Source organism: Pochonia chlamydosporia, assembly GCF_001653235.2.
Source record: "Pochonia chlamydosporia 170 chromosome Unknown PCv3seq00030, whole genome shotgun sequence".
Taxonomy (NCBI): domain Eukaryota; kingdom Fungi; phylum Ascomycota; class Sordariomycetes; order Hypocreales; family Clavicipitaceae; genus Pochonia; species Pochonia chlamydosporia.
The window spans coordinates 125,220-138,353 of NW_019154065.1; the positions used below are offsets into that span (position 1 = coordinate 125,220).

The window sequence follows — 13,134 nt, forward strand, 5'->3', positions numbered from 1 at the left end:
ATGGCACGCCATCGACGCTCGCTTGATGCGGGCGAATCTGATTCCGATTTTTCGCCAGAGATTGAGAGCTGCTTCAACGAGGAAGAAGTGGATCTGTCTGGTGAGGAAACTGAGACGACGGACGTTGACCTCCAGGACAATGATGACTTGGACATTGAGGATCAAATCCAACTCTTTGGTGGAAATATACACCCGCCTGAATATTACAGGAGAGGTATAGAAGAATTCAATGAAAGCTCTTTTGTTGGCGAGGACTACAGCCCCGGGAGTACAATACTCTTGGACGCGATAGAGTTGCAGTGGCAGCAGTAATTCGCCCTACTTTGGCACCTCATCCAGGCTCTACGTTTTAACTGTCCACCCGCAGGTTTTGCAATGAAGTTCTATCGCGTGACCCTCACGCGTGCTTCGAGTCGATCTCCGTAGGCATACTCTATAAATTCTTTGAATGGCGGTTGAACCAAAAGGCAGGCAAGGACGGTAGAAAATTGAGAGGCACCACAAAGAGCAGCTCGTTGGGCACAGCCTGGAAAGTCTTCCGACTTGTATATGAGAGGGCTGTCGGTGCGAAGCTCGATACAAAATTGAATCGCAATATGCATAAGGTATGTTGCTCTCAATAACCAACAATACGTATGGGTTATAACGTTTCCTAGGTTCTCCGAGAGCTTGCAAAAAAACACGCACTAAGCGACCAGAAGAGAGCCAATCGCTGTATGACTATCAACGATTTGAAGGAACAGATCGAGACGACGCTAAATACCACAAGGAAATCGTTTGACCTTGGAGAACACCGAATTCTGGCTGTGCTTTTCCTTCTCCTGTTGGCTCCCGCCGGCTCTCGCCCTACGTCAATCCTACGACTTCGCTTTGGGGACATCCGAGTGGCTTTGGCGAGAGACCCGGAAGGCGGACCGCACAAGATCTTAATTCGGTTCACGTTGGAGTTCACGAAGTCATACCTTGGTACTAAGGATGCGTTAGTGCACTATTTCTGCTGTCTCCGCATTGCTTGCTAGTATTCTCCTTGCTAATACGTTAACAGCAAAACATTTACCATCCCTGAGATGATGTTCGATCCATCCTTGCTCCTCAGCCCCCACGCCTTTCTGCTGGGCATTTTATTTCGGCACCAAGCATTTCGCGCATCTCACCTCACCTCTCCTAGGCAACTAGATGAGCTAGACATACATCCTGGTGAGCGAGAGTTGTCTTTGCCTCTAAGAAATGACCTAAAAGAGGTCCGCATATTCCGCCGCGCTGTCAAAACATTGACGGGGTACGAAATGTCGGCTACGAAGACCATCACCAATGGTATGATCGCGAGCTGGATTAAAAGAGTGGGTGAGATCATGGGACTTCAGTACGAAACAATACCGTACAGCCTGCGTTACAATGCAGCCAATGAGTTTGACCAAAGCCGTGAGTTCCGAAAATCAACTTGAAGAACACTTCTAAACTTTGCTGTAATAGCCAACATGAGTGAGGCACTCAGGAACTTATCCCTTGACCACGCCAACTCCGTCCCTTTCCAGAAGCACTATCTTGGTCGGATTGTCCGTGCTGATCCATGGGCCATTATTCGTCGCGAGAAGCCACAGCAGGCGCTTATTGATCAGGCTTGCAGCATTGGTCACTCGATGAGCAAACGGCGGCCAACAGGCCTCACAGCTGAGCAAACGGCGTCTGTCGTATCCGATCCCCATGTTCGACGGCTTACAATCCAATTACGCAAATTGCGCCCAAGATCTGAACGGCACAAGAAAATCCAGCGCGAGCTGCGATCATTAAAGCAGAAGCTGAAAAGGGAACTGAAACAGAAGATTCGAGATGACTGGACAGATGAACAGGCTGTGGATGACATTGAACGCCAACTCCAAGGCATCGGCTTCGCAGAGCCAATGGTGGATGACGCAATTCGGCCTCAGCGGCCGGCTCAAAAGTTGCTGGTGAAGGCACTCACAGCTCCAGTCGGTGATACTCTGGAGGGACAGTACCAGCGCAGGGATAACGCAATTGAAGCCATAGTTGCATATTGCAGCGTTGAGGAAGGGCCCACTGTACGACGGTGTATTTCATCGACGACGGTGTCACGCGAAAACATTCATGAGCCTTCGGAAGGCGACCCTCTGTTTCTCGCTACTGTGTCTGTTTTTGTTGATAATCCGAAAGAGAGGCCAAGGAGGTGTTTTCTGTGCGTTGGCGCCGCGCTATCATTGCCACGAGACGACCCTCGTGTGGAAGACAAGATTGGAGAATTCTATACGCCGGGAGATTTGAGTAAACACTTCCGTCGAAGACACTTATCAAAATTGCGAGATAATGATCGGCCAGTGTGTCAGGTCTGCGATATGACCCTCTCTCATAAGATGCATCTGCAAAAACATGCTATTGTAGTTCATGGAACGGTCTCCTGAGACTCTGCCGCTAACCGATCAATGCCTTCTCTCGGATTTAGTGCAGTCAAGACTATCATGATGTTTAGATCTTAGATGTAAATGAGTATAGCAGATCAGTTTATTCAGAATGTTGGGCGGGGGTAGGCGATTGTAGAAGTACGACTTTCCAGATGGTCCGCAGATAAAGGCACAGACAATACTCAGAGATACCGCGGTGGGCACTGTCTTGTAGTCTTTCCTCTAGATAGCTCTTGATATCGCGCAAGGCTTCTACTCCGATAGCTGATTGACCTAGCGCGTCATAGCGTGATTCATCTACCTACTTACTGATGGCTTCCGAGTCAGCTCAAGTGAGATTAGATGTTCGAAGCCTCCTCCCCATGGCATGTGTCTCACGCTGGATAGGAATCCAATCATCAGTCGTGGTGAAACTTGAGCCGCCTCTCCGTGTAAATGTGCACTGTATGGAACATTATCTAAACCCTTACATCCGTTTGCGTCCGCCCTCAAGACATACCCTTATATCCAAGCCCCATCGACCTGGTACACACTGCCACTCACAAACGTGCTCCCCGGGCCAAGCAGGAACACAATAACATTTGCTGTCTCCTCCGCCGTACCTTGCCTCTTAAACGCAGAAGGATCATCAAACGGCGCGTCTTTGGCTCTGCCTACAAAATCCCAGTTCTTTTGCATGAGCGGCGTGTAGATGGCGCCGGGAGCGACCGAGTTGACGCGGATTTCACGATCGCCGTTTTCGAGTGCGGCGGCTTTGGTAAGACCGACCATGCCGTGTTTGCTGGCGTCGTAGGCGGCATGTTTTGCGAAGCCTACAGCTCAGTTAGCGAGGTGTATCCAGTAAATGGGTGATTTTTTTTTTTTTTTTTTTTGGATTCCTGGTATCCACGATACACGCAGCTTGCCTTTTAATCCGTGAATTGACGAGACATTGACGATGGAACCGCCGTCAACGACATTCCGCAACTCCGCCCGCAGACAATACATTGTGCCCGTCAAATTTACACCAATAATCTTATCCCACTCCTCGTCTTCCAACTCTGCAACAGACCTAATTCCATGGCCTTTGCCAATAACTCCCGCGACATTAGCAGCCCCATCCAGACGACCGTAAGTGTCAATAATGGACATGATCCAGTTATCAACGTGAATTCGCTTCAAAACATCCACTCTTGTAATCATATGCGGAGCACCAATGCCACCGAAGTACTTCTCAGCATTCCTCATAGCTTCAGGATCAATGTCTGCAATACACACTGTTGCGCCTTTGCGGGAGAGTATTTGCGACGTAGCTAAACCGATGCCGCTTGCACCGCCAGTGATGGCATATACCTTTCCCCGTAAAGGTCTGGAAGGAGCTCCATTTGTTTGGGTCATAGCTGAAGGTGCAGACATAATGAGTGTATTTGAAAGACTAGTGTCTTGGGAGCTTCGCCGCTTGGGGGAACTTGAGTGCTCGGCTTGCCCTGTTGCCGAGCCTTGAGGTTTGAAGTCAGTCATGGACACCGCCAACGGAGGAACGGGGGAAAATGTGTGTTGCAAAAGTTCAAATCGCTGCTCCAACCCAGTTTGGATTATTGTGATGGGGTGTCAAATGGCGGCTATTCCATATATAGCGTGGCGAAAACCCGTTGCTCGCCAAATGCGGTTGTGTATTACTGCTGATAAGGAATCCGGGGGTAGTATGCTAACACGAAACAAGACCAAAGATACGGTACCCTTATAAAAAAAAATAGCCCCCGGGGAGGGGGGGTGGTGGGTGGGTTGGTTTTCTGATTCCGTTACTCCTTTTGCGCGGCACAAAACTGACCAGCAACTATGGGGAACAATAACTGGAAGGGTAATTGCAAGATTCCAACATTTCCGCCAAGGGCGTCAAGTAGTGACAGTTGGGGCGATGGCTATGAGTGGATTGAATGGATGCGGAGCCTCCTTTGCGTTGGCAATGCAATTTCGTTGAGGGACTAATGAGCTTCATGAGTGTTATGTGGGGACCCGCGGCAAGGCACGTGAAGCTTTCCTCATTCAATTACCCTACGGTAGAAACGCAGACTAATCACAGGTCACTGTGTAGCCATCCGACTCGGGGATGTTCTCGTATCAGAAACGGCTGTCGTCCTCTGGCGTAGGGTATCTGGCGTTCATGCTGCAGTGGATATATGTTCCTGATTTGGCTACTTCCCGAAAATTGACCACCGCTAGTTGACGTATTTGCCGACGGTTATTATCCAAGTAGTGCTTTTTGGATGGTGAATTATTAATCTGTGTAGGCAACATCACCGACCTCGCGAGCCGCTAGCAGCTATGGAATCAATTATTAGGCGCTGTATTGTTCGGGAGATATGTTCCATAACCCCCCAACGATATTCTGTGTAGTAGATCTAAGTCCAGCGGTATATATTTGGTGGCTGAAATGGTAGCATTGGCAAAGCCTCGGGATTCCCGTGCAGCCTGGTTGCTTTCCCGAACTGACTCGCCTACGTCGTCTAATTCAGGCCGTATCTGGCTACGTCTGATTTGATGCCAATATAAGCTGTATTTCGATTCTGGTAAAGATTCTATACATCTTCGAGCGTGGCTGCATTCAGGCAGAGGGAATTGCGTTTGAAAATGCGGCTCTTTTGCGACATGAAGTCCGTACTGGCGCTCGGCTGTCTCGCCGTGACAGCCCGGGACAATCCGATCATCAAAGCTAGTCCAATCAAATTGAACGGATCCATGCTGCTCATGTCGCGTTTCTGTTACATAGAACACCTCTCAGATAGTTTCCCGCTAATTCAAATTCTTGCCTAATGACTAATAAGGAGCTGACCGTGGACTCTCATCTGCTGAGCAATTCACGGCATGCCGAAAAGTGTACTGTCTAAATACGGCATGATGGAAATCATTCAGAACCATGGCATATTGCCGTCTGGGAGGATTTCCCGACGTCGCCTTAGCGAGATATTCATAGCACTCTGAAGCCGTCTCCATTTCCCTGCCTAGTTTATGAGTCGTGAATGCTTGACCCAACCGGCGCTCATGCAAAACACGGACATATATGACCGTTAGTGCAGCGAATGTGATGTAATGAGTCCACCAGGACAAGTGCGAGATCAAATCTTCCTGTATCAGAGAGTGGACAGTTTGCAAAGCAGCCTTAGCTGCGGCGATGCAATCATCCACTTGTGTCTTATGCGCCCAAGTTGGCCCCTTAAGGAGAAAGTTGCGATTAATATGCATTACGGCATGTGCACGCGCGAGTGTGAGCATTACAGTATGTCTTCCATAGCCTGGAGTCTCTGTAGATGACTGAATTGACTCAACATACGTGGAGGCGTCCATGTCCCACTCATAGACACTCTGCATTAATGAAGTAGCAGTAGCAACTCCTTGGGACTCCGAGCTTTGTCCATCATGTCTCGATTCTGCGGGCGTTGAGGCGAATATTTGGCTGATCCTATATAATTGGGTTAGAAATAGTACTCGGAAATAATAAATGCAGCATTACCGTAGTTGCAAAACTAGCAGCTGTGTACCACAGACGTCTTGATCCCCAAAGGAGAGCGTCAAATCTTCCGTCATCATTCTGATGTAGTCGTTGCTGAAGTACCGAGGCAGGCCAAAAAATGAGGAAATATAAGTATCCAGAATACATCCCGTAAAAATTGTGCGAATAATGGCGCTTCGCATCGGGAATTCATCGCAGTCAACTGCAGTCGGGTCTAAGTTGTAATGGAGTTGCAGAGCATCGATTGCCTGCAAAGTGTCTCTGAAGACCGACCAAGCACTGTCTAGTTGTGACGTTCTTAACAAGTACATGGTTTGAACTAGCCTCGCCTGAGCTTTCTCAAGAGTGAGAGCCCGTCTATCCGCAAGAAGAAGCCGCTGAGAAATAACCAGCAATTTGTCGGCCAGGGTGGGTGATAGACACATCCGCTTGCTGGACGGTTCATCGCGAGGGATTGTTGTATGCGCCACAACGCTGGCTAGAATTGCGAAAACAACAGACGCTCTACTTGTACCGATCCCAAACCAGGCAGGGATATTACATCGCAAATTTTTTTCCAAGGTACGCAGCCAGTTGTCCACTTCGTCTCGATCCAAGAATTCGTATGTTGTGGCGTGGGCTCTAAAATAAATACGTAACTGCTCTCGGGGTTCGTCAAACCCGGTAGAGCAAGATAATGAGATCTCGCCAATTCCGAGGGGTGGACTGTCAACAACTACTCCAGGCTCAAGTAGACAGTCATATGACTGAGCTTCGCGTAGGTCCCTGTTGCTTAAGATTGGATCAAACTGCGGGGCATTTATCTCTGGAGGAGCTGACAACAGATCTTCTTCGACGCGTTGATGTAGGGCAGTAGCTTGCTGGCTCATGATTGTCTCTGAAGTGTTCGGTTCGGTCGATTTTGGGTCTCCGTTGTTCAGCAACCCGTTCCAGCGCCTCCTCGGATGCGGCCTAGCCTGGACAATAGAATCCACACCCCGTCGGCCACAGCAGGTGCATGGCGGGTCACCATCGTCACATGTCTTCTTCCTCTTTGCAATGTCAGACGACGGAGGCGCCTTCTTTGGAGAAATTGTGACTTTACCTTATCCTTACTTTGCATTGCAGGCTAATCCGTGGAGATCCCTCAAATTATCGTGCCTGTTGCGAGTCTCCAAGACTCACCAATTTTACAACTTAGCGTTAACGGCAAGTATTTAGACACAAACCACGTTCTTCGGCACAGTGACGACGGTGTCGTTCCTCAACTGCATACAGGGGCTAGGTTGGCCGGATGCCTACCAACCTTGGCGCTCCTCATAGGAGTTTTGGGGATGGCCGGCTCCTACAGAGCCGGTGCATTGAAAGGTGCCGGTGCAGAGTAATAAGTTATAAAGGAGCCCTAATCGGTGGCGAATGTGCCGTACTCGAATTGCTTACTATTGCGCACGCCGTTACTGTATTCCGTGATTGATGAATACAATCAAGGTGTAAGGGGCGGGGCTTATTCAGCCAGAAGCGTGCTTGGAAACAAACAAATTGATTGCATTGCAGAGAAGAGGAACTAGAAGCTCTCGAGGAGCTGGCTATCTGTTTACATAGTCGATGCTCAGGGGCAGATTGTGAGACCATCATTTGGTGGCGTTATCGGCATCAGCCGAGTGCGCCTCAATATCGCAGCCTGTTACCCCCCCCTTCCCAACAACAAACCCGGCTGGCCCACCGTGCTGGACTACACCTGACTATCCGATGGGTAACACAGTATCCACGACCCCAGCAGAACGGGCCTCACAGGAGTCCCCATTCGTCCCGTTCACACCTTGGTCCGATTGTCGAGGTGGATGACCTGACCTTTCTCACCCTCGGCTATATCGAAAACATCGATTTGATAGTCTTTGAACTGTCGCGTGGGGACGCGATTGGCAAAAAGTAAATTGACTTCTTCAAATGACCGACCCTTGGTCTCAGGCAAGCGGAAGAAGGCCCAAATCAGCGTGAGTAAAGCGGTGCCGCCCCAGAAGAAGCCAGTATATCCTTTCAGATTCCACGCCGTCGGATTCATAAAGTAAGGCTGGAGAACGGAAGCGATTACACTGCCGATGTAGTAGGTGTTGCGGGCTAGCACAATTGTTTTCTGTCGCAGCCTGGTGGAACTGACCTCAGCTGGAAGAGCCCAGCCAATCTGACCAACGGTGGCTTGAAAAGCACACGTCCAAACCAAGGTCAGCACCGCTTGCGTCATCCCAACCGACTTGACGTTAGTGCGAACGTTCAGGATGGCAATCACCAAGAGGATGACAGCCATCAACGCTGTTCCAGAAAGATAGATGGTGCGTCGGCCGAAATTTGGGATAATAAGCATCCAGGAAACAATGCAAAAGAAGAGGCCTAGTGCATTACCACCAATATTCAGATGATATGTTTGGGTGGTTGTTAGGCCAACTTGTTGAAAAAAGTAGGTTCCTTGTGCGGCGAACCAAGGCCCAGTTGTCACTTGCCCCAGAAATACCATACAGGCGATCTCAGTCCGACGAGCATCAACGCCTCTGAAGCAATCCCAATACGAATTTTTTGTTTTCAGAAGCTCCTCTTCTTGGTTGTTGGTATGAATGATGAGGGAAAGTTCGGAGTCAATGACAGCTGAGTCTAGCTCATTCAACCGTTTGAGGGAGATCCGAGCATCCTCAATGCGACCTTTGCGGACAAGATACCAAGGCGACTCTGGCGCGAATAGGAGACATGGCAAAAGGAACGCAGGCCAAATCCACTGTATTGCAAATGGCACTCGGTAGGCCCACTGATTGGTGACAGTTGACATGCCTGCAAGAACCCCAGAGGCGATCAACTGCCCAATGACAAAACACATATTGGTCCAGCTAGTCAGGTAGACTCTTAGTGAGAGCGGTAAGACCTCTGAAGCGTAGGCAGGAGATGAAGTGGCAAATATGCCCCAGGGAAGGCCGCATAAAATCTCTCCAACAAGCAACGTGGTAACATCAGAGGCAAAAAAGACTATAAAAAGAAATGCAGTAAGCGCCACCAACGAGCCTAGGATGACTTTTTTCTGCCCGAAACGATCGACTAGTACACCGTTGAGCATTGCTCCAAAGAAAGCGCCAACTCCAGCTGCATTGCCTAGGCCGGCTTGCCAGCGGGCAGGAACTTGGTAACTCTGACTGGCCGGATCATAGTCGCCGAATTTCTTTGCGAATTCCGGATATGCGTAAAAGTTACCGAGCAAGGCGGTGTCGTATCCTTCCATGATCACACACATGGAAACCATCACTGCCCAGAAGATGGCCTGCTTGTGGCTGCGTAGGGCGCTACCGATGGACTCCGCATGCTGAGCTGCTTCAGCCCGCCCTGCCAGGTGATTCAAGTTGGAGCGGCCGTAGTCGTCCGAGTGTGGAGGTTGGTGGGACTTGGAATCCATGTTCTGTCAAGACAATACGATCGAAGAGCTGTATATTGCTTCGAGGATGAGCGGAGATATTACCTTATCAGAATCTTTGCAGAATTTTGCTGCATATTTATACTTGGCTCGCAAGCTGCGCAAAAGGTGTTGGACACGACGGTCAGGGGTGATGCTTACCCGATTGAGACTCAGCTCGGGACTACTTCCGTACCATGAAGATGCGGGGAAATCGTGGGGCGCCACTATGTCCCAAGTAGTTGGTGTGGAGCATGCAATAGTTTGGTTCGGAGAGGGAGCAGACGCAGCTATCCCTTAGGGTGTTGAGTGGAAGAGAATCTTCGGCAATTGGGCGCGTCCTGGAGCACTCGCAACAGAGGTAAATATATCAGCCGCCGGATTATTATGACACCCTGTGGCAATTTATTTCGAATTTATTGCGCCGCAGATGTGACACGAGAAACTGGTCATAACCGCCTGTCTGGTCGGGTGCTCCGACCCAAAATGGTGGCGCAAAGGCTTGAAACCGTACCAATCACGCTTGTTCAATACCGAAGCACCGCTTTGTGGGTAAGCCACACTCCCCTGCCACCTCGCCCTTAAAATAACGACATCGCAGAGCCGACACTGTCCACATCAACCATATCCGTTAATTGCAGGGATCTTCAACCGACGGATATCTTTAATTTACACCGCGATAGCCGAATGCCACCCAGACTTCACGATTCGAGTCTGTTCAACTAGGCACAGACCACTGAAAGCCGCCAATGAGCTTGATTTTACCCCGATTGCCACTCATCCACGCCACAAAGCCACTCCGGAATAGGCCGTGATTGGCCCTGATGCGTCCTTTGGTACACATGGGGAAAGCCCGTAATGCCAGAATGAGTTTTGCCCCTCCTCTCCGAGTAACGCTTTGCATGTTCATTTGGCCCAGTTGCGGCAAGCCATGGAAACTACCCGGACCCTAAAGCTACGCGAGACTTTGCCGCCGACCGCCGACATAATGAACTTGTAAACAGGGCAGGGCTGTCGGAGCGAGCATCATAAAAGGACGCTGTGACTGCGCAAGCTCATTAGCCGCGACGTCCGATTTGTAACTTCCTGGTAGCAAATTTTCTAGTGATCCCCAAGGTGTCGGGCACAGATCAAACTGGTTTGCAGAAATTGTATTGCTCGTTGTGTCTGGTCAATATGACATTGACTTTGGTCCATCCAAGCCGTGCCAATGGCTCACCGACTAAGCGTAAGCCATGACATCGCTCGCACCCCGCTGCCCCTGGATGCCCACATCCAAGTTTTGGTGACTAACCAGTGAAACCACTTAGCCATTATCATCGATAAATATTCATTCGCACTCAACGGATGCAATGTCTCATATCGTTTTCACATTGACAACGAGACCGGCGACGTCATATTGGATCATTTCGGTGGCTTGGTAACAGAAAATCCTCCCGTTCAAACCATCCACAACGGCGGTTGGTCCACGCAGGCCCATCTTAGACGAGAGTTCCCCGACCTGGGCAGAGGTGACTTCCGATCACCAGCGGTGTGCATCATGCAGGCTGACGGCTGTACCATAAGTGACTTCAAATACCAGTCGCACACGGTTTTAGAGGGGAAACCCAGTTTGTCGGAATTGCCATCTACTTTCGGCAAGGAAGATGAAGTTGCAACACTTATCATACACATGTTCGACAACTGCAGCTCTGTTGCTGCAGATTTAGTCTACTCTGTCTTTCCCAAGCACGATGCCATTGTTCGAAGCATCAAAATTACTAACAAGAGTGAGAAGAATATCATTGTCGATAAGCTAGCTAGTATCTGCGTTGACCTTCCTCCCGGCGAATACGATATGCTCGAGCTTCAGGGTGATTGGGCCCGAGAATGCGCGAGAGTCCGTCGCGAAGTTGACTACGGAACGCAAGGGTGAGCAGAAATTCCCCCAACGTGATGCGAGCAGTGCTAACTCCATGCTCAAGTTTCGTAAGTACGGCTGGCTACTCTTCTCACTTCTACAACCCATTTCTCGCCATCACATCACCAACTACTACAGAGTCTCAGGGAGAGGCTTGGGGATTTTCTCTGGTATATACGGGCTCGTTCAGCGTCGAGGTTGAGAAGAGCTCCCAGGGACTAACTCGCGCGTTGATGGGAATGAACCCTAGTCAGCTCTCTTGGCCACTTGGCCCCGGGGAGTCTCTTACATCTCCCGAATGCGTCTCTGTATTCTCAGCCTCCGGAGTTGGGTGTATGTCACGCAAGTTCCATCGCCTGTATCGGCAGAATCTCATCAAGAGTAAATTCGTGAGTGTACCCCGACCGGTACTGCTCAACAGCTGGGAAGCCCTGTATTTCAACTTCGACGAGAAAACCATATACAAACTTGCTCAAGAGTCCGCCAACCTGGGCGTTAAGCTCTTTGTACTGGATGATGGTTGGTTCGGGGCCAAACATCCGCGTTTCGACGACAAGGCTGGTCTCGGCGACTGGGTGGCGAACCGTGATCGATTTCCCAACGGACTACAACCACTAGCTGAAAACATAACAAATCTCCAGCCTGCCAACACTGAGACAAACCTACAATTTGGTCTTTGGTTCGAACCTGAGATGGTTAACCAAAAATCGGATTTGTATGAACGGCACCCTGACTGGGTGTTGCATGCTGGTCAATACCCCCGCACCGAGACACGCCAACAACTGGTTTTGAATGTGGCGCTCACCGAGGTCCAGAACTTCATCATTGAATCAGTTTCAGGTATTCTCCAAAGTGTCCCTGTCTCCTATGTGAAGTGGGACAATAATCGAGGCATTCACGAAAGTCCTACGCCTCACAATCATCATGCGTACATGCTGGGTTTATATCGCGTGTTTGAGGAGCTGACCAGTCGCTTTCCCCACGTTCTTTGGGAAGGATGTGCGTCTGGCGGTGGTCGTTTTGACCCTGGTGTTTTACAATACTTTCCCCAGATTTGGACATCTGATAACACGGATGCTTTGGACCGCATTCACATCCAATTCGGCACATCTTTAGTTTATCCAGCATCCTCCATGGGCGCGCATGTATCCGCAGTACCAAACGAATTTACGGGTCGCACTATACCATTTAGATTCCGAGCTCACGTGGCGATGATGGGGGGCTCTTTTGGGTTGGAGCTCAACCCGGATACTCTTCCAGCTGAAGACAAGGCACAAATCCCAAGTCTCATTGCTCTAGCAGAGAAAATAAATCCCATCGTGATCCGAGGGGATATGTGGCGTCTGAACCTACCGGCGGATTCGAACTATCCAGCTGCTCTCTTCATTTCAGAGGACGCGAACCAGGCTGTCCTATTTGCCTTCCAAATCCGCGCAACAACCGTGCACAACTATCCGTTGCTCCGGCTTCAGGGCTTAGATCCTTCAGCAAGGTACAAAATCGATGGAGATCAGACATTTTCTGGTGCAACACTTATGAACGGCGGCATTCAACATAGATTTGCGGGCGACTATGATAGCAGGGTAGTGTTCCTAGAAAGGTTAGAGCATAAGGAAACTTAGCCGGAGGGTAGACCTAACCCTTTGTTCCAATGAATGAGTGCCGATTGTCCGCTAGAAGAATTCCCTCGTATTTATGCCTAGGTAAACCACGAAAATTGAATGAAAGTACCGCTCATGTTGTAATCTACTTCTTTATAAAAATACTCAACTTTTAGCCCTTATATACGTAGAATTATGTAGAGATTCCACTTCGTATACAGTGCGAATTAAAGATTTTAGCTACTTTCTTCACAACTAGTTCGTAGGTAATACCTATAAATCCAGTATTATGTTAGAAATCATACCAGAAGTATTCT

The 13,134-nt window shown here is 49.5% G+C and overlaps 5 protein-coding genes across 5 annotated transcripts; 2 read left to right on the forward strand and 3 right to left on the reverse strand.

The window, feature by feature from the left end:
• On the forward strand, positions 1–2,417 carry VFPPC_17020 (C2H2 finger domain-containing protein; the record flags this gene model as incomplete). Its single annotated transcript, XM_018294770.1, has 5 exons — positions 1–308; positions 368–605; positions 657–979; positions 1,046–1,422; positions 1,474–2,417. The coding sequence occupies 5 exons, from the start codon at positions 1–3 to the stop codon at positions 2,415–2,417; spliced, it is 2,190 nt and encodes a 729-aa protein (XP_018136387.1).
• Positions 2,418–2,918: 501 nt separating this feature from the next.
• On the reverse strand, positions 2,919–3,812 carry VFPPC_11912 (3-oxoacyl-(acyl-carrier-protein) reductase; the record flags this gene model as incomplete). Its single annotated transcript, XM_018289954.1, has 2 exons — positions 2,919–3,229; positions 3,314–3,812. 2 exons carry the CDS (start codon positions 3,810–3,812, stop codon positions 2,919–2,921), a joined length of 810 nt encoding a protein of 269 aa, XP_018136388.1.
• A 1,401-nt stretch (positions 3,813–5,213) lies between these two features.
• On the reverse strand, positions 5,214–6,776 carry VFPPC_11913 (fungal specific transcription factor domain-containing protein; the record flags this gene model as incomplete). Its single annotated transcript, XM_022428796.1, has 2 exons — positions 5,214–5,856; positions 5,917–6,776. 2 exons carry the CDS (start codon positions 6,774–6,776, stop codon positions 5,214–5,216), a joined length of 1,503 nt encoding a protein of 500 aa, XP_022283936.1.
• A 923-nt stretch (positions 6,777–7,699) lies between these two features.
• Positions 7,700–9,319, reverse strand: VFPPC_11914 (maltose permease MAL61; the record flags this gene model as incomplete). Its single annotated transcript, XM_018289956.1, has 1 exon — positions 7,700–9,319. The coding sequence occupies one exon, from the start codon at positions 9,317–9,319 to the stop codon at positions 7,700–7,702; it is 1,620 nt and encodes a 539-aa protein (XP_018136390.1).
• A 1,173-nt stretch (positions 9,320–10,492) lies between these two features.
• Positions 10,493–12,838, forward strand: VFPPC_11915 (alpha-galactosidase C precursor; the record flags this gene model as incomplete). Its single annotated transcript, XM_018289957.1, has 3 exons — positions 10,493–10,544; positions 10,627–11,227; positions 11,281–12,838. The coding sequence occupies 3 exons, from the start codon at positions 10,493–10,495 to the stop codon at positions 12,836–12,838; spliced, it is 2,211 nt and encodes a 736-aa protein (XP_018136391.1).
• Positions 12,839–13,134: the final 296 nt, after the last annotated feature.